The sequence below is a fragment of the Aphelocoma coerulescens genome, chromosome 20, assembly GCF_041296385.1.
Source record: "Aphelocoma coerulescens isolate FSJ_1873_10779 chromosome 20, UR_Acoe_1.0, whole genome shotgun sequence".
NCBI lineage: Eukaryota > Metazoa > Chordata > Aves > Passeriformes > Corvidae > Aphelocoma > Aphelocoma coerulescens.
In genome coordinates, this window is record NC_091033.1 from 940819 (window position 1) to 967998 (window position 27180).

Consider the following 27180-nt stretch of genomic DNA (forward strand, 5'->3'; position numbering starts at 1 on the left):
AATGGAAACTGTATCAGTGGGTATTTTATATCTGGATGACTGCAGTGCTACTATAACAAAACAGATTTCATTTTTTATGAAACATTAACTCATTACATAGTAGCTTGTAGTTTCTTCTTTTAAATCCACTTGCTAAGGTGAAACAATTTTCCAGCTCCATGTGCTCAGAACCTATGTTAGGTATCTTGAGGGCTGGTGTGGTTTTGGGACTGGTGGTTTTTTTGGGCGGTTGTGTGGTGATTTTTTTGTGTTTGATTGTTGGGGAGTTTTTTTGGAGGAAGTGTTCAGGGTTGTTGGTTGTTCTGGGTTTTTTTTCTGTCAAAGAACACTTCATTTTCTCTAAGTGACAAACACATTGTGGGCAAGGTTTCTGCCTCTCATCAGTCCAACAGTACAAGATCACAGCTGTGATCTTGAAGACTACAAGATGCCAGGGAAGGTGGCATGTTGTTTTATGAGCTAGACTGCAGCTCCTATCTAACCCTCTCTGTAACCCACAAGAAAGGGTTTCAGTGACATTGGGGCACCTGCACAAGACAGTGATGGTTGGTGAGTGCCAAGTGCATCACCAGGGCAGAACAATCCCACCTTAAGCACACCAACCAGAATATAGGTTTCAGCCTTGTACCACAGCATGGAACACAAGAGGACACTTTTAGGGTCTGATGGGTAGAAATTAATCTGTGAAACCATATGAAGACTGAACTTCTATTTGGGCTGTGAATTCTTTAAAAAAAGGGTTCAAGATGGTAAATCTATTTACAGGCCTTCCAGAGTTTATATGTTCTAAGAGCTGAAATACAGAGAAGAGGTAACCAGTCTGGGGATTATGTAAACAGGTTGAAGTCAGAAGAAAAATATATTCACCTGTTTAAGACCCAGGTATGAATCTGAAATTCAGTCACCAGGTCAGCAGCAGCAGTCTTTTCTCTTCCCTGTTGTAACTCCAGGCCCTCAGACTGCCCACTACAAGGCTTTAACACCATGAGTGACCACAACTGTTCCTAAGCATGGGATGATGCACACATTTACCTGCACACCGTAATTTTCTTGGAACAAGGGCCCTTTCTGCTGAAGCCTGTGCTCTAGAAAGAGGAAACTGAGTCCATGACTTGTGGGAAGGCAGAGCTTAAGGGAAATGCCAAATGCCTGAACTGGTCACTGCTCTCCTACAAGAACTTCAGCTGGGTAAACCTGCAAGAGCAGCACCAGAAAGCTGCTTGTACCCGCATCCAAGTTACACACAATGATTCACAATAGGAGACCACCTACATTCTTCACAAACTGAGAAATTTTGGTTCAGTTTAGGAAAAAATCCTGAATTTGTAATGCTCCCTCTAGACAAAAGAGAGCAACAGAACTCCTAACATCTGCTCAGTGTGTCCCCCCCAGAACCAGGCATACCTGAGCTGAGTTTTTGTCAACGTAGATGTGGATAACTCCTCCATGTTTGTTACATTCCTCAATCACATCATCTTTAATTTCTGTGTCCCAGCCAGCTTCTTCTTCACTGTACAAGGAAAGAAAAAACAAGACAGAGATATCACTCAGACAAAATCCACCCCCAAAACCTATTAAACCCACCCCCTGCAACATTCTGATTTCTTTCTTACATGTTAAAGTCACTGACAAATGCCAGACAATGGTAAATCACTTACGTTTGAGGATTAAACATGTTAGAAAGCTGGAAGCACTGTGTTGCAAGTGGTTGTACAGAAGCAGCTGCAGCCAGAACTGTTGTAATGGAAAAAAAGCCATTAGCATATTTAAGAATCTGCTATGCAGGGCTCTAATTTATTCAGCATAAGAGAAACAGCTCTGACTAAAAAGAAATTGAATGCAGGAAAGCAAAACTCAAAACCAGACACTAATGATGATAGATACATTTAAATAAATCAATACAAAACCCAGCACATTATGAATCACAGTTGAAGCTGAAAAGTGAAAATATAATTGTGTACATTGATTTTGGCAGATTTTCAATTTAAACATTAAAATGCAGGCATCTTCATTTGCATCTAAAAATGTCTGCCTGAGTTGTATGTCATCAGCACCTCTAATGTTTTGCTCCTCATGGAAGCCCAGCAGCAGCTCAGGACAGCACTACCTCAGCTGACTGCACAGCAAAGGACAGACATCTTGGGGAATTCTTAAAACCTGTTTTAAGCATGTTGAATTATGCTTCAATAGTATACTTGCTCTTTAATTCCTTGAAAACGCAGACTGTAGGAAGCATTTGACAACTGAAACTGCTCCTTCCCTGTAACTATGGAATTATTACTTGTCATTTACTGCTGCTCATCATCCCAGTACATTGTATTAAATGCTGCCCCACAGGCTGCCCTTCCATAAGCTTCAGGCTTCTGTCAATGGAGCTGCAATAAGAGCCCCCTTTCCCATTTACTTCAGACATTAAGGGTTGTGCAGTCAGATAATGAGCAACTCAGAGACAGTAAATCCAAAATCCTGATTCTCAAATGACCCCTCTCTAAGGCAGGGAAAACGCTCCACCCAATCACAGATATCAACCCACACATTTTCTTGGACTAACACATGGCTGGGGAATGTTACCAACACGGGAGAAAATGCTACAAAGAATTTGCAGTCAAAAAATCAATCACAGCATGACTCCCACAGACACTTAAATAACAGGATACAATTTCTCAGGTACGGGCAAATCCTATACCAGAAGCATTTCAGCTACAGACACCTGTAATAAAACCTACTAATTACAAGTCATATCAAGTGATAGTTTACCTTCATTCTGCTGAGACAGTCTCGTTTGTAAATCTAAAGAAAAATACAGAGAAGCTAATTAGTATGCTTGCTAGCATCACTATATCATCACCTGCCAGCCAAGTTGTTCAGCTGGTATTTCTGTGGTTAAGAGCTTATTCCAGTATCTCAACCCAGTCTCACTGTTCCTCTCTAGTTGTGAAGTTTCACTAATTTCAGCTTCTCTCCTGGAATATTCTGTCCTTGACAGATTCCACGACCACAAAGCATTTCAAAGAGAAACAATCCCTAAAAAGGACAGACACGACCATGTACTTTAATTCAGTGTATCACTCCCAGCTTGCTTTTGCTGTGATTGAGCTCTTTCCAGGACATGTTTTATTCCATGAGAAAATAATTACAGCAATTCTGACACGCTTTACAGGTTTGACATCTTTACTACCAGAAAGCAGTTAAGCACACAGCTGTCCAAACGTGACATTCTTAAAGCAGTTATCAAATTTCATTTCAAGTAGAATAAGGCAATACTTCATCTGCTATCCTTTCATACAGATGGCATAATGATACAAGTAACTTTGGTATTTTTCAAATTCAAAACGTTTTCAAGTGTTCAGAACCTGTAATTTGCCTAGAAAACATTATTTACTTGTTTAACAACATCATTATTTACTTGTTTAACAACATACACTTGTCCCAATTCTAAGTGTTAAGAGCAAACAAATGCAGACTTTCTAGCTATTCCAAGTACATGACTTCAATACTTGACATCTTTGAACTAAAAGAAAACTTCAGAATCCAAGAACTGAAAGCATAAGCCCCTTCAATAATGGTTCCATTTAACAGACACTAGGTGTGAGAAGACTGAAGCAAACCATCACCTTAATCCACTCATTTAGAGAGTAACAAAGTGATGAGCACCAAGTAAGCTTCCAAGCTTACCTGGAAATACCTGAATGCACCAGGTATCAACATACTTTTTCCCTTTCTAATAAGATTTCCTCCACAACACTGAAGAACCAACAGGAGTAAATGTTTTTTTTCTCTAGATTTTCCTCAAGTGCCTTTCCAAGTGCCTTGCAAAGAAGAATACATACCAGGAACCATACTGAAAAGCAAGAGCTGGAAGGAGCAAGCTCTGAAGGCTGAGTTGTAAAAAGAGCTGGCTATGTTTCACTTTTCCATCCAGATCTGAAGACAGGAAGTCCTCACCTCCATAGAATGAGAAATATCGCCATAGCAAAGGCTGCCTTAGCCTGTATTCTCTGCAGAAACTGCATGGTTTTGGCCAAATCTGTAACTAATTACCTAGTTAATTAATACTCAGACCCTTTTGAAAACAAAGGTATTTAAAAAAACCCCGCAAATCTCCGAACTCTCTCAATTTAGTGAGGACAGACACTTTTTCCTCTGCAATTCCAATCCATCATGTCCAGCTGAAGTTGTCTATGTGGGTCAGCCTGGGGCTCTAGAGACAAATGCTCCAGAATTCCTGCACCAAACATGGTAAACCTGCTTATATCACCAACACAAATTCTGTTCAGGGCCAAGTAAGATCTGTTCTAAACACAGCAAAGTCAGCTACCACTATCTTGTGCAACAGTTTCATAGGTTAATTATCTACCACCTTTGTAGCATAACCCCCTGCTCACCAGATCTTTTACCAACTAACCAGATTCTCTTGTTGCTCATGACTGAAGAATGGTCCTTTCCTTTCACTTCTAAAATCACTCCGTATTAAGAAATTCATTGTCACTCTTTACTGTCAACTCATGTTTCCCTACATGCAGTTTTGAATAGTATGCGGAAACTAAAATTAATACATCTGTCTAATTCAGGTCAATTTTTCAGTATGTTCTTATATATCACCTCTAAGAGCAGCAAGTGTAGCATGATAGGAGTACATGGTTAGTGTAGAGAGAAAGCAGAAATACAGACATATCTATCAAAGCATTTTGTGTCTTAAAACAGTAAGTTTATTTTTAAATCCAGATGGCTTTAAATAGGCCAAAGCCTGCCAAGTATTGCCCAGTATCCCGAGTCATTACTTAGAAGAGAACAGAGACCAAATGGAGGTCCAGGATGATAATACCTATCCTTCCTCTTTTGCAGAACACCATCACAATTTTTTTCATAAACAGATAGCTCCTTCCACAAGTAAGGAATGTTTTGCCCCACAAGGCATTAGAAGAATGTTCTATAGGCTGATTATTTTAAATTTCTTGTGTTCAGACAGAGAACAGGGAGTACACAGCTAAAACTGTTCAGCTTCAAATTTTTTTTCCTGCTAGAATTTTCTCCATAGGAATAATGGACAAATTCTCAGGTCTCCCATAAAACTAATTCTTTACCTTCCCTATTTTGATTGACCCCCTCTTGAACATGGAATATCAGAAGTGTTTGTGGATGTATACACTACACCTCAGATACTCAGGCGTGCCTGCCTCTGGGAACACGGCTGATATTTTAACAATGCATCATGCTGCCAGGTCATATTCTGGCACCAATAAACTGAAGTACTTAGATATTTTTCTCCTCCTTGGCCATTCTTCCACTGCTAAGCTCCCAGACTATGTGACTGGAATTTGATTCAACCCTGAAGAGGTGAACAATTTACAACACCCCAAGAATCTCTTATCGACAGCATCTACGCATTTATTCACCTCATTCCTACCGCTGACCATTTTCATTCATGTAAATATTACACAAGACCAGCCCAACACCTGAACTGTGGCTTTAACAACAGCCTCCAACTTTCCTAGCTTTTGCCTGTAAAAAAAAATCCTTCTTTCTCTGAGCCTGCTTCTTGACACACCTTGTACTTCCTTTATTACCCACTTCTCCAGTTTAGTAACTTCCAAATGACAGGAGTCCAAGGATCAGCAGGAAGAGAGTTCTACTACTGCTCCTCCTCTGCCTAGAAAAGGCAGTTTTATCAAAGACTCTTGGTCTTTAAATGCAGTTTCTGTCAGCATGCCATACTTTCATAATATTCTCTAGTTTACCCTTCTTTGGAATAACTTCTGAAGGAGCAAAGTCTAGTCAGTAACAGGTCCAGAATCTGGCCAGACAGTTCCTTCAAGTGTACGTAATTTAGAGTTACATGTTTCAGCTATATATGATATCATGGACTTAACATGTTTATTAACGATACGAAAGATGAGACCTCATGTTTCACAACATGTATTCCCTCCCTCATTTCATGTCAGTTTACTCCTCTGTTTACACTAGCCTCTTTTAGATTCATTTCTACCTTGGGAATAATCTTCAGTTTTTTTGAACTTAATATTCGTAGCTTACCTTCCTCAAATTCCAAACTTTATGACCAGTGTCCCCACTACAAACTGAGACAATTAAATACACAGAAACTTCTTGGGAGTAGTTTTTCATCCACCTGAGTCCCACTTCTTTTTTTTTTCTTTACGAGTTGATAAGCCTTCATCTATTGCTTTCATGACTTTTATAATGTCTAACTCAATCTGACTGTTGACAGACCATTATCAATTACCTTTTTATCTGTTTCCTGAACTAAAAACACTATTTTATTATCAGTCCCTTTTCCCTATTCTTCACAGGCTGTGTGGTCATTCCTTATTTCTTCTGAGGTAGCTAATCACCCAGGTTTAGTGTGGAGCCCACACTAACAGGACTTTCTCTTCTTTCTGTAGAATACAGACCCAACACAGCATTATCAATGTGAAACACAAACTTTTTACATCCTGCCTGTTCAAACATCCAAGTTGCTCAGACCAGATGACTTAATTGCCTTGTTTCTTCAACCATCAGTTAGACCTGTTTGTGTATCCTTCCATTTAAATGTGAGCAACTCATGATCCTCAAGTCAAGTCAACGGTCATTTCTATTCTCATCCATAACATCTTCATTACTTACCAAATTGAGTTTAAAATAGCATCCCCTCTTCATGAGTCAGTGAGTGTTTGATGAAGAAATTTGTCGGATATCACATCCAGGAATATCTGGGCCCCACCATTATTACTAGCAATTCTTCTCCAATCTGTATCGGGGAAGTTAAAGTCTCCCACAATGACATAATTCCTGGTAGTAATTTTCTCTAACAAGAGTAAAGAGATCTTTAATCCATAACCAAATCTCACTTTGGGGATAGCTCATGACTCTACGGCAGCAAAAATTTTTATCTTTTTCTGAAGTTACTTAAGTTGCACATGTCTGCATTATTCCTTTTGTACAATACAAGTGGAATAAACAATGCTACCCCTAACTGCCTTTATTTCTACAGTTGCTAAACATGCATCATCTTCAAACACCAGTATTCAGCCTCATCATTTAGTTCTCCGCAGCCATGTTTTCTCATGCTGATTCCATGCCACCTGAACCATTCCGCTGTGTCAGATGTTTTTGGCCATGTTCTTGATTTAGTGAGCTTGGATTTTTTTGACCTTGTTTGTTATAAATGGCAGGGATTGAAAAGGACTGGTGTTATTTTAAAACACTACTCTCATTTCTAATTTCCTACATGTGTTTCTACACAAAACTGCTACACCACTTTATAAACTGCATTAATGTTGATCTAATTTCAGTGGTGGCTACCTTTCCTTCTTTTTCTGGACTAGATACACTTTTTTCTCACCACTGTACCTTTTTCATCCTTCTCAGACAACTGACATTTTTCTGTCACTAGCCAGTTCCTTTTCCTTCCAAGGGTACATGTCTAGAACAACTCTATTATATTCTTTTAGCAACTGTCTACAGCTTCACATGTATGCTCTTCTTAAGACTGCACCTGACTGTCAGTAATATGATTCAGACCTATCTTATTAGGTCTGAATCATTTCCATCACAAGCTCTGCTGGAAGGCAAACAACAATGCCACCTTTTCTTTGCTACTTTCCTTACACTTCCCACATGTTCCAGCATCGGATTATTTGGGACATTCAGATCTTTTCTACTGCTATAACAGTTTCATATCCTTTGTTCTTAGTATTAATCAAAAGTAGCAAAAAAAAAAAAAGTAACCTTCAGGGAGGTTACTCACTGCTCCTAGTTCTGAAGACCCCATGAATAGTTTCTTTTGCTGGCCGGCTATGAAATAAGCAGCATCCCTCAGCCTTATTCCAGCATACCCACCTGCAGAACACACATCCAATTACAGCCAAATCCAAGCAACACACATATTTCCCTGACATAAAATGTCAGGTGTCTTTCCTCACCAGGACACACGCTGTAAAAACACTGCTGCCATCTTTGTGATATGTCCCCCATGAAGTCCTAATAACCTTCCTGCTCCTTGTACAGCTCTGGTTTTTCTAAATGGGTCAATCCCCTTCCAGTTCTGAGCCTGTCACTTCTAAAAGTCAACACTTATACTGCAGTAGAACATACAAATCCCACTAGCACAGAGAATAGTAAAGAGATAAAGGTTTGGGATGAAAACCAGCAGATTTGGGAAAATATGCAAAGTGAATCACACCCATCCAAATTACGATACACTGCTACTAGTAATTTGCTTATGGATTTGCAGTGTTTTACAGTTTGTAAAACATGCTGCAATACCTGTATTCTCATTTTAAAAGATCAAAAACCATAGTTAAGTACCTCTTGTCTCAAATTTATAAAGTAATTTTAAAACATATATATATATATATATATATATATATGTCATTTCTTACCTGTCACAGCTCCAAAGGCCAAAGATCCGCTCATCTGCAGAGCCTGCTGTGCAGCTGGAGGAATCTGCAAACCAGTACCTGGAACAGAACACAGAGACCTTGGAGCAAACCTTTCACTCAGTTAGGGATGCAGTAACAGAAGTATCAGAAATCTTAACTGTTAGAAGACAAAAAATACCATGCATTTAGAAGTTTCATACATTTATCCTAACAGTTCTGTGGAGTGTTTTAATTCAAATTCTGCAAACTTCTGTATGTTCACACACTTGTTATTCAACATTGCACATACCTTCTGCAAGTCTTGCCATCAGCTGAAGGCGACCAGTTGTTCCCAAGTCAATTCCAGTCCGTTCCAACTCATCACTGTCCAAAAATGAGCTAGCACTGGAAGCATCAGTACGCTCAGTTACATGTCCAACTTTCATCGGCCTCCCAGCCAGCTCAAATCCATTGAGTTGTTCCAGGGCCTTTTTGGCACACTCAGAGTCTGAGAACTGTAGATTGAAAAAACACAAATTCAGTAATACCGCCTACAGGATTCAGCAACACTTCTACTGTATGTAATATCCACAATTATGCAAATAGGAGAAACTCTTTAAGATAATAGCAACAAGCTAACGTAAATGTGCTCTGTAATTTTCATTTAAACCAAACACACCCATATTTTGGTATTTGCTTTCTCATAGTTAGGTACTACATATTTAAACATATTGCTGAAGTTACAGCATCTAGATACTGCAATCAACGAAAGTCATGGCTGCAGTTCTCTTTCAAGAGTGACACTCACTTCCTTTGAAACCTTGTAATTGCCATGGTATTTACTGGTTATTCCTAAAGAGATGTTCTGCTTTATGCTGCGAAACATCAAAATAAACATACAAGCATTTTATCAGTGTTAAAACCGTCAAGTATGAACTATATAGTAAGTTTGGTTTCATTTGTGTCCACGTGCCAGAGGTCCCAGCTGAGACTTTTTTCCCCATGACAAATTGCCAGGTCAGTCAAGAAACTCAAGTTCACAAAATTGTGTACCTGAGGGTAAAGAGGAAAGATGTTTTCAACTGAAAGTTTCAGCCTCTAAAATTTTATTTCCCCTAAAAAGCTCAAATTCAATTATTTTCAGCTATAAAAAACACCAGTCTTTACTAGTGTCTTTGCCTGCAGAAGGTAGCATTTGCTTTTGCAGGCACTGATTACAAAGGAAACTATTCCTATCTAAACACATTCACTGTTCATTCGCAACATCCAGACAACTGTCAGAAACAAAGAAAAAGGCCAGTGCTGCATCCTGCAACATGACACTTCTAAAATGAGACCTACAGAGATATAAAGTTGCAATTTAGTAGCTACTATGTATATCCAACAAATTTAGGTTATGCTTCATGTATTATGTTTCCATTGCTACTATACAGCCACACAGATATACACAGAAGGTTTATATATAGAGATATTCTCCTACATGGGAAGGTTACACTCAGAAATTGTCTAAGAAAGCTGGCAATTATAGTCATACCGTGATGAATCCATATCCTTTTGAGCGTCCAGTTTCACTGTCCATCATGAGCTGAATACTTTCAATCTAAAGGTAAGAATAAAGCTATTTATTATCAGATATTTTGGAACAAACCCCGAGATACCAGAACACAACATGAAAACAGCCCTGTCAAATACACATACATGAATATGAAACTACTACTTTTATTTTTTTTAAATCAGTTTCTCATTCCTTCCTCATTTCAAAAATAGTATACAGACAGCTAAATAGGTACTTGGATAATAAGACAGAAGCAGGTAAACATAAGGGTTTTGAGCTCAGCTACAGGCAGAGGCTTGGTTCTGATGCAGAAGTCTAACAGATAATGAGCATGCAGACATGATCAGATCCTATCAAACACACTGATCATAGCACCTCATGTAAAGCTGAAAAACCCTGTTATACAAGCTAAGAAAAGCAGTTTGCATGACTGACCAGGGTCTTTAAGAAACAGCTGTATATTTTAATAACTATTGGTATATGGGAGCTCCTAGAAGTTTACAGTTACTGAATTTAAAACACATTGCTGAGTTATCCGTTAGCCATAAAGTAGCATTGGGAAGAACTGGACCATATGGAATAAGAAGGCAAGATCGTCACAGCTCTCCATGTAAGCCTCCTAAACTACCTTAATCCTACTGCCAGACCTCGAGAAAAAAAAAAACAAAACACCCCAAACCACAAGAATAAGAGCCACATATGTGGATTAAAATTTAATCAATTGTAGCAATTTTCCAAGGTTTTGCATAAGAGATTTAAAGGGATACTGATTCTGAATACAGCATGTGAAAAGCATTGCTACAACATGTATGAGGCAGAGTTCATATCTAAAGAAAGTGTGCAAAAACCTCAAACATGAACAGACTTCTTTTTCCCCATTAAGAAGCATATTGAGTATCTAACTTTTCCCCTATCTAAATGATATATACCCCAGTACCATAGCACAGTAGGGCTAACATGTATTATATCTCCACTGGAAACTTCAGATTTTATCCGCTCACTTCCACAATTCTCTCTATATAAACTTACTGCTGTGCTGCATCCTGCTGCCCAATGCTCAGGAGTGAGAATGGGCCCAAGTCAGAGCTGTACAGGACACACTGCTAGTTCATGGTCTTAACATCAGCAAAAGCTGCAGCAAAAAGTCCTCAGAAACAATGACAGACAGTACTACATTCAGAGACCTCAGTTCTGTGTTTTGTGGTTTAACCTGTGAAATGGGGCTCCCATTCACAATCCTGGGAGGGAAAGATACTACAAGCTGCCAGAGTAGGATACAACATAGGGAATTTGTTTGGTTTGTTTTTTTTTTTTTCCCCTGTTCCTTAATTTCAGGTATTCATTGAATTTTGAGCTTTGTAAAAAACCATTCATATTCACTGGACACCATCACAAATCCAAGTTCTCATCTGCTCTCCAACACTACCCACATACCTAAGGCCTGTGGATGCATGGGCACAAGTGCAAGAAAGCAACAAGTATTTTGTGAGTACGAAGCTGAATTATTTCCGGAAGCTGCCAGTGCTCTACAACTAAGCTACGTTTTTCAAATAAACTACTCTAACACAACATGCCAAATTAAAGTTTACCCTGCCAAATGGCTCGAAGATTCCTCGAAGCATATCTTCAGTTATGTTGAAGTGCAATGATCCCACATAGAGCCTCATAGGACCAGCGCTGCCCTTCTGCAGATTATTTGCCATTGCTGCTGCTCTGTTTTTCTCTGCCTAAGGAGAAAATAATAATTCACCTTCTATAAGAAATTAATAAAAACCCCTAACATAAGAAGTCTGTATCTATCAAATCAAAACTGGAAGATTCACTAAACAAACAGAAGCTGTTGCATGATCTGCAGTCTGTTCATCAGACTTGAACTTAAGAGCTACAAAACCCAAGACCATGACGAAGTACAGAGACAAGAGATTCCAGAAGCCTTTAAACTGAAAAACTTCATGCAGAATTCTGGCTTCTACCCAGTAAATTCATCTGGAAAGCATACACAATATAGCTTTCAATTCTGTAACACTTAAAATTACTACTACTTGCTTAAGATCTGTATTTTCCTAATGCCTTTATGTAACTTTGAATCACTTTAATTTACCTGTTATCTCCAGGAAACAAAAGTCCATTTATAACTAGCTTAAATAAACATCCTTGTTAAGGTTTTCCAAACATTCAGTGGTAACCAAATTTTCAAACTTTAAGTTTCTCATCAAGATACAAGAGGCGTAACTCTGCATGAACAAAAATGAGGTTTACAATTCCTTACCTGTGATGCCTGTACTATGATAGGTACACCCAGGACTCTCTGTCCAGTCAGTCCTATTGCCAGGGGCACTGAACTAACATCAACAAATTCAACATAAGCAATTCCCTTTGAACGTCTGGAATTTCTATCTGAAATCATTCGCACATCACGAACCTGAAAGGCAAGAATAGAGATGGAAATACTTTTAGAGATAAAGGAAAAAGCCTGATGCAGCCTATTTCTCAGATAGGTATTAATACTGAGAATTATTTGACAAGCCAATGGCTTTAATTATGCTGAAAATCTACAGCAGCATACATCTTTTTTTAACAAACATATCCCAGAGGCAAGCTAGCATTTAAAGCTGCTGTTTGAAGTCAAATATAGTAAGTGACAGAACTTGAAGCACTCTAGTGCTTTACATCAGAACCTTACAGCTGATAGAACAAATGAAGTTTTTCAACTTAGAAGTTACATGAATATTCAAATTACACTGTAACTGAAAAACCTATCTGAAAAAAGAAAATATGAAAAATAAAGTTGTTTGAGTCAGAATTGCATCAACATCTTTTGCCTCACATTACATGAACAATGAGCTACTGAAAAACTACATTTTCATGTTCAAAGCTTTTAATACTTAATTCATCATTAATCCCCCTTTACACAGATATACGAAGCTCCAGAAAGCCACGCGCTTACAATTCTGAAAAAATACCAATCTTGTACTCAAGTTGTACTAGGACAGCTTGAGGCAGTATTCAGAATCATTTTAACTTCCCTATCACTTACCTTCCCTACTGTAGAGAAAAATTCTTCCAGGTCTCTTGGTCGAATTCTCGCAGCCAACTGCATGCAGAACACTGTTCGAGCATCCCTCTCTTCAGGGGTAAGATTATCAATAGGTTCTCTGGAAAGAGTAAAGTTCAGTTAAAAAAATAAGCTGAATTAAGTTAATTCATATCTGGACCACACATGAAACACTAAATGATCAGTACTTCACAGTCTGATGGGAAAAAACATGCCTGCTCTATTAAAAATACAGAGTTAAGAACTGAAGGGAATACCAAATAGTAACATGGTAAGTTGTTCATTTTTATAACATGACTGAATATCCTACTTCAACTGTGAGCATCAAATATGACTGAAAAATTCTGTTTTATGTACAGAAGCCCAAACTAAACAGAGGTACCATTTTGCTACTGTCCAGAACTGGTACCAGGTACCATTATGAAGCTTGCATGTCCTTTTCATCAAAAGGATGAAAGGACAAGAACACAAAGGCAAACAGGGTGAACTAGCACAGATCAGCTGTTCAAATTCTCAGACAAGTACTGTGAGCTAGGCTTTGCCAACTCACAACTTGCATTTACCCAGTCACTTTAGAGTCACTACAGCCACTACATAATACTGACATCCACGTAAATAGAACTCCCAGTCCCCGTTTCATAGTTTCAGCTTGTTAACCCATAAAAAACTATGAATAGTGAATAATTACTTTGATCCTTGACACATTAAGAACTAGAATAATTTTATTTCAATACCGAACCATTAGCTGAAATTAGATGCACCACTTTGAACGTATCAAAGCTTTCAAACTAAAGAAATCTGACTTGTACTCAAGGACAAGTTACACAAGAAGTAGCATGGTGGATCCTGGAATGAGTTTCCAGCCATGTAGTATGTATTTTTGTTAATATTACATAGATATTAATCACTGAGAATCCACAATAAAATTTTAAACTGAATTATCTCAGTAAGAGTTTGCCAGTCATTGAAAAAAAAAAAAAAAGAGATTGGTTAAATTTAACTGCATTAATGTAAGAGAATAATCTCATTAGCAGCTATCTAAATCCTATTCCCTTAAATGAGAAGCCTAAGAATGGATAAGCAGATCCTGGATTGCAGAGGCATATAGCCTCTCTACAAATAACACAAATATATACTGAACAGCAAAAAGAAGCATTTGTACTTTTCCATTCCATACTCTAGATCATTAAGTACAATTTAGCAGAAAAGCTAATTTAAATCACAATCAATGAAAAAAAGATTGAGAATACAGAAACCCAAAAAACAAACAAAGCAAGACTTGTTTTGCAAACTGACATTATTTACAACCTTTTATGACATGGGGAGAAAGCAATGTATTATCAATGTTCTTCTCTCACTAGCTTCCTGAATGAATTCCAGCACCACTTATGAGTATAAGCTCAAGAGCAAGTAGTCATGCATTAATTTCACCATCACTTTTCCACCTCCAACTGGACAAAAACCAACAAACCCAAACACACATAAAGAGTCATACCTAACAGGGCTTTTGTCTTTTCTGAAAGGACTTTTGCTTCTGGAGCGACGTCTGCTAAAAAGAAAGATCAACAAGATTACAAGAAAACCTTCAAATATACCACCCCTGATTCTAAACAAAACCTATTAATGATGTAATGAAAAACAAAAAAAAGTCAAAAACCTTAATTTGATGCTGTGAGGCAGACCAATCTTCCCTCTGATGGCACTGTTGAATTTTGGACCAGAACTATGGCAGAAGAAAAGACAAGACACCTGAGTACCTGAATTCAAGACTTCCTGTCTGTACTCACATTACACTGCAAGTGCTCACCCACCCTTGCATCTGAACTAGTCAGCATTTTCATTAGCATCACCCACAGCATGCATAAAATTATCAAAAGGTTATCAATACGTGCCAGACCATAAGGCACAGAATATGATCCCCTCTCACTTTCACCTACATCACAAGATCCCAGAATATGCAGGACTGTTCATGAGCCAGTCAGTCATAGCACATTTGTACATAAAAACTATTCCGAGCTACAGTTACTGTTGTAACCATTTTCACCTGGTTTTTTGTCCACATGCAAGTTCTACATAGCAATGACTGCAAAGGATAACGCTCATGGCCTGGAACTCAGCCTCAGAGCTGTATGCCAAGTGGTGCTGGCAGGATTACTTGCTCAAGTGTAACATTTTAAAGCCCAAAGTTCCATGAAATTTAAGGTGCAAGAGGAAACCAAAGTGGATCCCTGCAGACACCTGCAAGGGATACATTCACTAACGTCTCAGCTCTCACCACTAAAGGGCTACAAATATATAAATGAAGCTTCCTTAAAGTTCCTAATGGCCGCCAAACCACAGAAGCAGTGAACCCAGCAGTTAGCTGTATACAGACATGTAATCACAAAAGGAATCCAATCTCTTGACTGAATCTAATTTAATTCTCCAGGCGTCACAGAGTCTGTTCAAACAAACTGTAATCTGCCCTTTGCTTCCATGTTAAGGACAGTCCTCTCACTAGTTAATGGGGCACACAGGAACAGACTGTGACACGAGCAGTCAGATTCGTCCTATCGTGTTCGTCCTGAATTTGATCTCCTGGTAGAGAGCTGTTCAAAAGGCAAAGAACAACACCTGTTAACATTCTTCCTGTATCTCCACCAAGCGCAGAGGCACTGCTGCACAGACTGAATGCTGTGCACTGGGCTTTGGCTTTCCATCTGTACACAATTGATTCTTTCTGCTGTGGCTACAAATTGATGTAAACACCCTGAAAGACATGGCAGGCTGAAGACATTAAGTAGTCTTTCACTAAATCCATTTGGCCAGGCAATTTGTCTGAAAAACGTCTTCTTGCTCCTCAATGGAGCAGTAATGCTTATAGTTAAACTCAGCATCCACCACAAGTAGGAAGATGCCCATTTTTTAAACATGTCATGACACAGGTGGAAGTAGTGGGCCAAGATCCAAAACCGTGATGGCCAGGTTAAAGCAAGGGAAATATGGCCCTGTATAACACTGGAAAAAAAAATAAAGAAAAAAGACCATTTAGAAACTACTTATTAAGAGAAGATAACTCCTTATTAAGAGAAAATAAGACATAAAACACAGGCACATGTTGAGATGAGATCACTATTGATCAAAACCAGACTTTTTTTTTGCCTAGAATAAATTATTCAATTTTCTGCTCAAGTCCAGACAAATTATTGCTGGGAGTGTCCATTCAGAGTCTTCAATATCTATGGCATAGCCACCAAAAGCTGCATCTGGAAATACTGGTACTAGTTCCAGAGGCTAGCTTCTTATCAGACATAGGATTACCTTGCACCTTCACATCTGATGTAAAACATGGTGCTCTTCATTTCAATTCAAATGCAGCCAAACAAACCAATTACAGTGACTCCAGAATACTAACATGCAGAGCAACTAAACAATAATAAATACTTAAGACCATGAGTTTTCAAGGAAATAGTAAAAGAAATCTTGTATTTGTCTAAACCTAATGAAAAACAAATCCAAAACACAAACAACTGAGAAGTAACAGTTTTCAAATACAGGCACAAGAGGGGGGCGGGGGGGGGGGGGGGGGGGCGGAAGAAGAGGAAAAAAGGGCAGGGAAAACCCACAACCCACCACAACTCCAGAAGTCTCCGTTTTCACTCTTGACTAGTACCATCTCATCTACAAACTCCATGAGAGCAACATTCAGAAATCCCAGACCACTGGAACAGACCAAGCAGAAAGCTGCCTGGGGCAAGGTGAGAGCCTAAGTTACCTTCTCAAAATCCCTTTTCAATAGTATTCTCCCTGTGTTTTTCTAATGAGACTTGCTTGTAAAGCTGTGGATCTCAAGTTAAGTTTCTTCTTTGCTTCTACTGTGTCTACAATTGCTGCCCAGTTCCTGCTAACCTGTACAGAAGCACCAAGTCACAAGCCATTAATCTCTATGTCTAGGAGTCACCTTCCTTGTAAGCCAAAGTCCTGTGTGCAGCCAAAGCACACACTTTCACAAAACCTGTGTGATGCCACATGGCCCAAAAACGGTCAGGTCAGAAGACAGCCAGCAAATTATCAGCTTTTACTTGCTCATTCATATTCAAGACTTCGACAAAACAATGCCAGACAAAGCAAACTTTGGCTAACAAAGTCCAGGAGAATCACAATGAACTTTGAGTCGTCATGTAATAAACCTGTTTTCCTAACAGCTTTGTCTAAATTCTTGGTTTCAGAATAGAAACAGGATGGTCTAAGTGACTTCTACTGTATGGGCTGGGATTTGCCTGACAGATGTCCAAGCAAGACTACTCAGTCAAGTTCTTTCTCCTAAGAGACCTAATGATACAGCTACATAGCACTTAAGGGACAACATACATGAAAATAACATTAGAAAAAAAACCCCTGTGAACACTAAGCAATGCAAGCCAGTCACCTAATTTTAAAGTAGTAAAGCATTTTACCACAATCTCAAGCCTAAAGTAACAAACTAGAAGTTTTCAGGTTCTCTGTAGCACCCTCTTCTCCTTTTCCTTCAGGATCACCTATACTACTTCTCACTGTTGCTGACACTCCTCCTAACTGCTCCCACCAGCAAAACCATCCCAGTTTGCAGATATCAGCTTGAAAAAGAACCTTTATAAAGCTAATGAGAAAGACAAGGAGGAGGAAGAGTAAAAAATAAGATAAAATAGAAGGCATAAAGCATTTCAATCTAGATGCTGCAGTCAGCTACAACCCTGCCAGCAGTAACTCCAACCCAGAACTACCAGAACAGCCTCACAAGGAGAAATTCCAGAAATAAATTCTCCAGCCAGCAAGAGTACTCTGGCAGTCACTTTTGGAACACTGAGCTTATGGCACTGATACAGAGAAGACTTCTTCAAATGAAAGCCGTTTTGGTAGATCCAAAGGTGGCTGGTGACGGGGAAGGCTCAATCGACAAAGTTTTTGTCTCCCTGAAATTCAGCACCTGTTATACAGATTTAAAGGTGGATCTCTGCATTTAAAGAGCCCTGAACAGGAAATGAAGAGCTCTTCACAACCGCATCTTCTGAGGTCCTTCTCTTTCACACCTTTTGAGCCAAAACAAGAGTTTTGGAATAACATTAACATGTTTATCACTTTAACAGGACCATCCATCATCTACAACTGAATAATAGCAACTGCTTGCTGACTGCCAACAGTGAACACCAAAGCTTCTGGGATACAGGTGCTTGCCCTTTACCAGTCTTCCACTAACCCCTCTAAACACACTAGAATTCTACTTGGTTAAATGAAAGCAACAATTTGGCAACTGAAGCAGGGAACAAACTATCAAATGAATAAACACAAGTATGTATCCTCAGAGCATACTAGATTATCTCTGCTTCTTGTTCACTGTGCCTCAACACCAGAGAAATCACCCAGAACAGCTATGGAAGAGTGTCAGAATAGCAAAAAAGACCCCTTGCAACCATTTACTTTTCTGGCATAACATATCTCAATGCATTAAAACAGGCATGGGTTATTGTAGTAACATCAATCCTCTGCTTTCAACCTCTGCTTGAGGAAATAATTTTGGAAGACCAGAATACCGGAACTCCCAAATTTCTCCAGGTGAAAAACCACCTCACCCAGTGACAACTAGAAAAACAAAGAACAAAATCCTCCAACACAGCTGGGAGAATGCAGCAAGCCCCAACTACAGGATGAGACAAAGAACGTCCTCTTCACACAACACTGCACTGGAGGTGAGGAGACCAGCAGGCTCCATATACAGAAGGCTGAAGTTCTTGATCATGGTCATGTGTATCTTGATCCACAACAGCAGCACTGGCACAACCCAACTAGCTACTGTAATCTTACAGGTGCAAGAGTTGTAGGAAAACAAGCCAACTCTGCACTGCTGAAATCTTCACAGCTGAAGCCCAGAGCATTGTACAGAGGCTCTGATATTCAAGACAAAGGAAAAGCAGGGCTAATACATATTATGATCCCCACGTACACAGGGCTGATGATGCAAAGGATGCCTCTGCACTTTAGAGGACCCAGGAACTGCAGTAAGTTTTCGTTACAAAAATGACAACATCCAGGTGACTTAGCACAATGAGACCCTGAGACCTCAGGAAGTTTTGTTTGTAGTCCAAGAGTACAAAAAGCCCCAAGAAAAACATTCATGTGCATAAAACTGCACAAGCCTACAATTTATCAGAAGGTAAACACTGTCTGCTCCAACATCTTGAGAGAGTTCTCCATCATGGTGACATTACATGTCATGAATAAAAAAAAACCCATCCTTTTCAAATGCCTTCTTTTTACATGATCTTGCATTCCAAGATTTGGCAACGGTTGAGAGGAGACCTGGACAACAGCAGAGACAAAGAGCAGTCTCAGGTAATCAATGACAGTCAAGCATACAGCCCAGTTCTCACTGTGCTTCTGCAGAAAGAAGCAATGGGAAGCAAAGGGGAGAGCTGCAGTACAAACCATCAGAAATGACAACTGATGAAAAAACATCTTTCGAGAGTTTATTTACAAATGCCTGGAACTACCTATTGCTGAAGTTTTATCAAGCTAAATATCTGAGAGGAACAAAAGAATTCTTGTCAGCCTCTAAACAAGTTGAGAAAAAGCAGGGCAAATACGCAACACATAGGCATTGCTAAGACAAGATGCTTCCAGTTTGGATGCATAAACATGGAATGTGTTTGTGTGAATCTTCATTTAGAGAGTTTAATGTTTGAGAACAGCAAGACAGTAAAAATCTTTAGTAATACGAAAAAAAAGGGGTTTATGAGCCTGTAATCAAAGTAACAGACTACTATTAATTTTTTGACTGTTAAACCATCAAGTTCATATACTTAAGATAGTTAGGACAGAGAGAGAATTTGGTTCTTACACTGATTTTGTGACAAACCTTGCTTTCCAGTCAGCTGTACACATTCTTTCATTTGCTTTTCCATCTCTATGTTTGGCTAAGAATGAAAATTAGAAGAGGAATATTACTGTCCTCCTCTTATTCACTCCGTATTTATTGACATTATTCAAGCTTAACCTCTCACCTTCTTTTCTAAGATAATTAATGGCCAATTTAGAAAGCAGAGCGAAACTTTAACCTTCCACATTGTAACACTGAAACAGCACACATGCAACTCTAAACAAATAACCTACTAGGGACTTCTATAGCGGCCTCTGAATCTGCGATCTCTACTCCTAGACCGGCTGCGTCTGCGTTCTTTGCTTCTGCTCCGTTTCCTTTCCCGGCTTCTGCTCTTTTTCCGTTCCCGATCTCGGCTCCGTTTGCGTTCCTTACTTCTGCTCCTCTTTCTATCATGGCTTCGACTTCGGCTCTTGCTCTTTTTTCTCCTGACAAAGAAAAGTGCAACTTCAGTTACACACATAGCTCAGTGTTATTTACCCCACATTCCACATTTCCTCTGATGTCACAGACATTGATAGGAAAAGTTTCTACCTGTTGGTATTTATACTTTTTTTTGTTAAATGGGTGGCTAAGCATGTCAGCAATCTTCTATCATGAGCCATGTCAAGTTTGCAACAGCGTATTTTTATTTTAAAATTTTTAATTGCTAGAGAATGCTTTCAGAAGAGTAAAAGGACTAAAAAAAAAAAATCACACTTCCAGTGCTAGATCTAGTACATAGCAGTTGCAGTAGTTCATGTGGCATTTAAACATACTTTAAACACAGCTTCACAATTCTAAGAATAAATCATATACAGCAAAGTAAAACAAAACACAACAAAAATAGAAAGGAAGAGGCAAGTCTGGGGGAAAGGAAGGTTGTTTCCTCTTAATACTCCCTGCCAACAGTCTGCAACATGCTGCTCAAGAGTTTTGCTTCCTACTTGCTACTCCCACTCATAAGCCACTTGCTTTTTTAAGTCTATGGCTGTTATAGGTTTGGGGCAAACTGCAGATTTTTGTAACTTTACCCATTTACTTAGAAAATTGAAACTTCTAAAACCTGTATGTCAATTATACCTTGTATTTGAAAAATAGTGAGCAACTGTTCCAGTACTGCATTTGGGTTATTCACAAATTTCTTCCTCCATCTCAGCCTGAGACCATCAAAGCTTACAGTTTCTCCTAGTTTCTAAAATATATCTGCATGTATGCATAAGACACATATTAAACAGATGCTCAAGCCATTACTTAAGACAGCAAAAAATTTAAATATGCTGAACATAACAAGTCTGTATTTTTATCTGATGCTAAGTAAATGTTTCCACAATTTTGATGACATCAGTTGCAAAGGGTATTAACCACATTTGTAAGCAAAAGAAAATTTCCGAATTGCTGCAACTGCAAATACCGAGTTTTTTCAATTTATTTCTTTAAACACTACTGACATGGATTCATAAGTCCACGAAAATCAGCAGCCTCTCCCCAAATGTAGAGAATTGAGAAAATACTTACTTCTTGCTGCGTTCTTCGTGGCCATTGGCACTGCTCAATTTGTTCTCATCCTAAGCAGGGTTGATAGAAGAACATCGTGAGGACGAAGTGGAAATATTTCAAGTGGTCAAAGGGTAATGGGAATAGGAATAAGAAAATAAAAAACAAAAATTTTAATACTAAATTACTTGTTTACAGCTTAATGTGGAAAGCTTTAGAAAATTTAGATAGGCATGTTTAACCACTTTGCTGCTTAAATTTAAGTCATACAATTACAAAATACAAGACTTACATCATTTAAAAGTGTGTATTAAATTGTAGATACTTCCTTACATGGTTTAGAGAGCAAGTTATCCTGTAGAATTCAGCACTCAAGTGGCTAAATGTTATTTCTATAAAATTTAAGAGGAAGTTTGAGGTGTTTGCGAGCCCCTCTGATTAGTACCAAGGCTATCTCTGCCTAAGCCCCGTGGCTACACTAGCAGCCAGCCACTATGGAATTCCTGTGACCGATGCCATTCCCGAGATCTTCACTCATTTTCGTTGAAGGGTTGTAAGAGCTTGATGTCACCTCTGTCACACATCTCGCCCTGAAGCAAACAGGGATTCACACTGCTTTAGTAACGTCGACTCCCAAGAAAGCCATCAATAATCCACCAGTCCAGCCTAAACATTCCCTATTTCCATACCTGTTTACATGGAAAATATCCATGTTAAGCCAGGACACAAGAATTTTAACACAACAGTTCACAACTTTCTCTTCAAGATGTAAACGTAACTGCTAAGTATTACATAAACTAAATATACCACTTAAAACTTACGAATGCTCATCCAAAATTCATGACATAGTTGTAATAAACACTGCAAAATAGACTAACAATAGCTGCTATATAACCTATATACTGGCTTTACAGTTTAATCACATTGGTTACATCAAAAGTACAATTCCTAGGCAACTTAAACTTATATACATTTCTTTCAAAATCAGTGCTAAAGCATGCAGTCTGTTAACACTTCACCACCATCTGGTGGAAAACAAAAAAAGACAGTATTCATTTGCTGCTGGTTTAAGTGAAAGACATCACTAAGCTAATTGATAAAAATTTCACACAAAAATTGACATTTCCTATTTAAACAACTAGGACAGAAGATTACAAGAGCTTATTTTAGAATGACACCACAGACTGTGATACTGTCTTTTACTCGCTAAGAACATTCTATTCAGGGATCCAAGAATTTCTGTAAATTCGTTCACTCAGCAATTGATTTTCATCTGCCCTGTTGAAAGATTAACCGCCAGCAGCCTTCTGCATTAAAAGCAAGTCCCACTCTTCTCACACTGAGCAGATTGTTCAAATATTTACTTGCCATGGGACTGGTGAAAAGGTTATTCTTGGAACCCTGCTGTTTTCCCAAACCACTGCATTCACCTTGTTGCTATACCAAACTAGACTTGGCAATTTTAGAGGAAAGGTTTTAGGATTTTGGTTTCTGGGGTTTGTTTTGGTTTTGTTTTGGTTTTGTTTAGTTGGTTTTTGGGTAGGTTTCTTTTGTTTTGATTGTGTTTGGTGTTGGTTTTTTTTAACCTAGGGGACCACGGTACAGCGATACGTCACTCAATTACTACCTTATGATTGACAGTTCACACTGGAATCAAAGGTGAATTCATGGGAGTAGAGGTGAGATATCGTTAGGCAAGTCTACAAAGAGAGATAGATGGGCATTTATTCATCACGCTGAAGTGAAACTACTGCACAATATAATTACATTAACAGTATATATTAACTTGACAGTTACATGTAATGCATGTCCAGTAAGATAAATCATGAGGGCTCCAGGGATGTTAGTTTACAGTTCAGCAGTAGTTTCATGAATAATGCTAAATTAAGGTAAACAGGACCTCACTGGCATATTTTTTCTCACCTTCTTGTAAGGAGCTTCAAGCATTGCTTCAATATCAATATCATCAGCCATTTTTTCAGGACACCTGAAAGAAGAAGCAAATTCCACCTGAGTTGGAAAACACCCTCGTGCTTTATATCGCAACAGCTTTTGCTTAAGAGGTCATCGCTGCATTGGCTCAAATTCACGATGCAGGGCTTCGGTAGATATTTCCCACAAAAACTGGAATGAAGCTTTGCCCAGGGAGATGATAATGAATGTGTGCAAAGTAATTACGGCTGCAAACAACAAAACGTGATTGAACACCATTAGCCAGAGGAAACCCCAGAGGTATTCCACCAATTTCTTTCAAAACAAAGAGCACAGCGTATTTATGACACACAAACACAGCTCTGGTGGCCATCTTGAGAAGTGCTAGAGCTTCACCAAAGGACAATGAACCATCAGGCAAACCTGTTCACAGCTCCTAGCCTTTGCCATCATCATTTATCAACCTCAGGATGTGGACACTGTGGTGCTTTGAGAAATGCGGCCTCCTGCATAACAGGGGCCACAGGAAAATAGCTATGATTCCAGTACTAAGAGCTACTAAAGCATACGTAAAGTCCATCCAGTCTGGAACTTCTCGGACAAAAAAGACCCACCGCACCAGGTAACATTTGACACCACAAACATTTTGGGTTTAGTTGCTCCTCTTATTTTCCAATTTCAACCCCTTAATATAATTTTATGTTTACTATACTCTGAATCACTTTGACACTTGATTTCCTCTCCCTATGCATATGCAATTAAGCAACTCTCAAGACTCCTGGAATTATACTTGGACATTAACTTCCTCAAATCTCTTAGGGAAAGTTTCTCTTCTTTTTCTTTCTTAAGCTCAAGAATGGCCAGTCCTCTAGATACAAGTCTGACAGCCCAGCAGTGAAGATTTCCCTGCATGTGCACGATAAAATGGATTTTTAATCATACAGGTTAGTTCTTGCACCTTGTCTACAGGCACTACTGCAGGAACTGTGCTGTGCCGAGACTTGGGCAGAATAATGAAATTGCTCCAACACATCAAGATCCTTTAAACTGACCACTTATAATGTCGTAATTGAGAATGCTTTACCAGAGCTGCAGCACATCTGACCCTGGCCCAGGAATACATTCTAGAATAAAACACAATCCGCAAGCAGGATCACAACACTGGAAGTTCACACTCAATTACTTAACTGAGGCACACTAACCTCATTTTCAAATTACTACCTGCTGGGCTATAGTGCTATCACTTACAGATATGAGCATCCTTCATTTAAGTGCAAGGGCTCAATTTTACTTCTTACTACAGTATTTATATTCAGCTTTTCAAGCCATCTACATACATGCAAGTGATTTAATTCACCGCTGTTCTACCAGTATGTAGTATAAATAGTACATCAGTATGACTAAGGGCCATGAAAAAGCCAAACCCAGAATTCTACAAAAAAATTCCCACCGGTGACAACTCCCACTCAAAATTAGTTTCAGATGTGTAATTTAACCAACATATCCAGCTACATTTGGTGAGGAATTATTCATCCTGAAGAGGGGTGGCCACAATAGGGACCATCAAACCTTGAATGGCGTGGAAAAGTGCAGAGGGAAGGACTATTACTGCATTCACCCAAATAGTAAGTGAATGAACTATCATCCAGTGGGTTCAAAACAATGGTCCTTATTCACAAAGCATTTAGCCATTGAATTCACTGTTGAAGGGCACTATGGATCCCAACAAAGAAAAATAAGCACATGCAGTGTTCAAAAAAAAAAAACCCAAAACCCATAAAAGTTTACAGAAAAAGCTTTTCATTAAACAAAGACATGCCTCGTGACCGTGAACCACAACTAAGTGCACACAGAGAGAACTGTCAATGTGTGACTGTGCTGTTTCCATTCTTTCTTTGGCATTTACTGCTGGCCACCATCACTGACAATCTCCTGAACTGCGTGGACCTTTGGCCTCACCCCAGCAATCTGTACCCTTTGTACTCTTTACAAAACACTTCCACTGGGACAATACCATGTTATCAGAGTACGTTCTGTCTATGTAACAGAAGCCTGCTATCAGCCCTGCAATGCATATATGTAATGCATATAATAATGCTACATATGGAGTTGAAAGTATTTTTTTTTAAATCACAAATGAAAGTTCGCAATAATGTCAAATGACTAGAAAATCCTGACAGATTTTCAAATATCTTTCATTAAACACTGATGCTCAAAATAATTTTCCTGAAAGCCTTTCAGCTTGCTCAAAAAAGCGACTAACTTGCTTGTAGAGGGAAAAAAAATAACAAAACCACCCAAACAAGCAAACAAAAAACCCTCCCAAACCATCAAAACAAACAAGGAATGAAACTTTGTGGATCTACAAACACCTGGAACTTTGTGGATCTACAGAAAACGTAGAGGGACAGGAAATTTACTGCAACTGAGCTAGTCACTATTTTGAAGAGAAACACTCTCTCTTTGTGCTGTACTGTATTACATAAAAGGAATTTAAAAGGGTTCCGTTCTCAAAATTATTTGTTTTAGAAATCCAGTGAATGACAATTTTACACGTTTTACATGTAGTGTCCTGGAAAAGCATCAGGAAACTTTAGGGAGGACTCCGACGCCTCGGGAGGGCAGATCACTTCTCAGCAGGACCCATACGTCTGCACGCAACTCCCCAATCAGAATTCCCGCACTCTCCTGAGACGATCACGCGGAGCGAATTCGGTTTCCCAAACACAGTGATGCCCAGTGCTGCCTACCCTGCTGTGGCTGCCCTCCTACCTCGCTCCTTCCAAAGCCCTTCACTCCCCGCCCGCCCCACCTCCGCCACTCCCCGCCCCGTCTCCCATCGCGAACAACCCCGCAGCCGCTCCCGCCCGGTCCCTCCGCACAGCGCCATCGCGGGAAGGGGGGGGCTGTAGGGGGGAGCCGGGGCGGGGCAGCGCCATGCCGGGGGTAGCTGGGTCTGTCCGCAACGTGGCCACGAGAACCGAACCGCACATAGCCGGGCGGCGGGGCGGGGGCCGCCGGGCGCTCTGGTCCCAGTGACGGGCAGAGCGGCCCCGCGGGAAGGGCCGAGGCGGCCATGGCGGCGGGAGGGGCGCAGACACCCAGGCCGCAGCACCCCGCGGACCAGGCCGCCGCTTGCCCGGCGGGGGGGCCCCGGCCCCACGACCAATTACCTGCGCCACGAGCAGTGCGATCCTCGCTAGGGCCCCGAGGTCCAGCAACGGCGGCTCCGGCGTCACTGCGCTGGCGGTGGGGGATGGGCCCGAGGGCTCAAGCACCCTCTCCAGGAGTCTGAACCTTAAATGGACAGCGGCGCTCAGGCAGCCGCGGGGAGAGGGCAGCTAGGGACAGCGCGGCCGTGAGTCCGTCCCGGTGCCGGTCTGGCCCCGTCTATGGCTCCGCGGCTGCTCCCGAAATGGCGCCCGGCCGCTCGCGGCTCCGCGCACGGCACGGGGGCGCCCAGCGTACCGCGCAGGGGCTCTCGCGAGATGCACGGCCAAACAAGGCCCTGCACCCCCGGGCTCGCCACCTCTCGCGAGATATCGCGCCCGGAAGCAGTGGCTCAAATGCTCGCGAGACTTGGGTAGACAGGTGGCTTTGTCACGCGCCTCTGAGCTCTCGCGAGAGCTTGCACGCCCGCCTGGCGCCCGGCGGGCGGGGCCGAGCGGCGGGCGGGCCGAGCCTGGGGCCGCTGTGGGTGGGGCTGCGGCTGCGCCCGGAGCCCAGGGGCGAGCTTGTGGGTTTGCGGTGCGTTCGGGGCACCCGTTCTTTCCCTGCCTCTGGGAGGATCCTTCAGGACATTCTGAGCACCATGCCGAGGCCTTGTCGTAGGTTCTTACTTTCCAGCAAACTAAAGTGGATTACGGCAGGAGGGCGAAATTACTGTGTTCCTTCACCAGAGATTGTGTGG

At 40.3% G+C, this 27180-nt stretch overlaps 1 protein-coding gene across 8 annotated transcripts in view; it reads right to left on the reverse strand.

The window, feature by feature from the left end:
• Positions 1 to 26808, reverse strand: part of RBM39 (RNA binding motif protein 39) — a 29246-nt gene extending 2438 nt beyond the window's left edge. The window contains exons 1-16 of one of the 8 annotated variants that reach the window (XM_069033782.1): positions 26444 to 26798; positions 23262 to 23325; positions 21360 to 21409; positions 20096 to 20290; positions 15584 to 15967; positions 14628 to 14693; positions 14466 to 14516; positions 12953 to 13070; positions 12185 to 12337; positions 11505 to 11642; positions 9895 to 9960; positions 8671 to 8875; positions 8382 to 8459; positions 2758 to 2790; positions 1659 to 1734; positions 1405 to 1510 (exon numbers count right to left, since the gene is read on the reverse strand). In XM_069033782.1, coding sequence (XP_068889883.1) covers positions 1405 to 1510; positions 1659 to 1734; positions 2758 to 2790; positions 8382 to 8459; positions 8671 to 8875; positions 9895 to 9960; positions 11505 to 11642; positions 12185 to 12337; positions 12953 to 13070; positions 14466 to 14516; positions 14628 to 14693; positions 15584 to 15967; positions 20096 to 20290; positions 21360 to 21409; positions 23262 to 23312 — 1770 coding nt within the window. In that variant the 5' untranslated portion in view covers positions 23313 to 23325; positions 26444 to 26798. Of the gene's footprint in view, positions 1 to 1404; positions 1511 to 1658; positions 1735 to 2757; positions 2791 to 6624; positions 6806 to 8381; positions 8460 to 8670; positions 8876 to 9894; positions 9961 to 11504; positions 11643 to 12184; positions 12338 to 12952; positions 13071 to 14465; positions 14520 to 14627; positions 14694 to 15583; positions 15968 to 20095; positions 20291 to 21359; positions 21410 to 23261; positions 23326 to 26443 lie in introns of those variants that run through there. The other 7 variants (XM_069033781.1, XR_011155977.1, XR_011155978.1 and 4 more) reach the window with 7 other exon arrangements.
• Between the last annotated feature and the right edge of the window lie 372 nt (positions 26809 to 27180).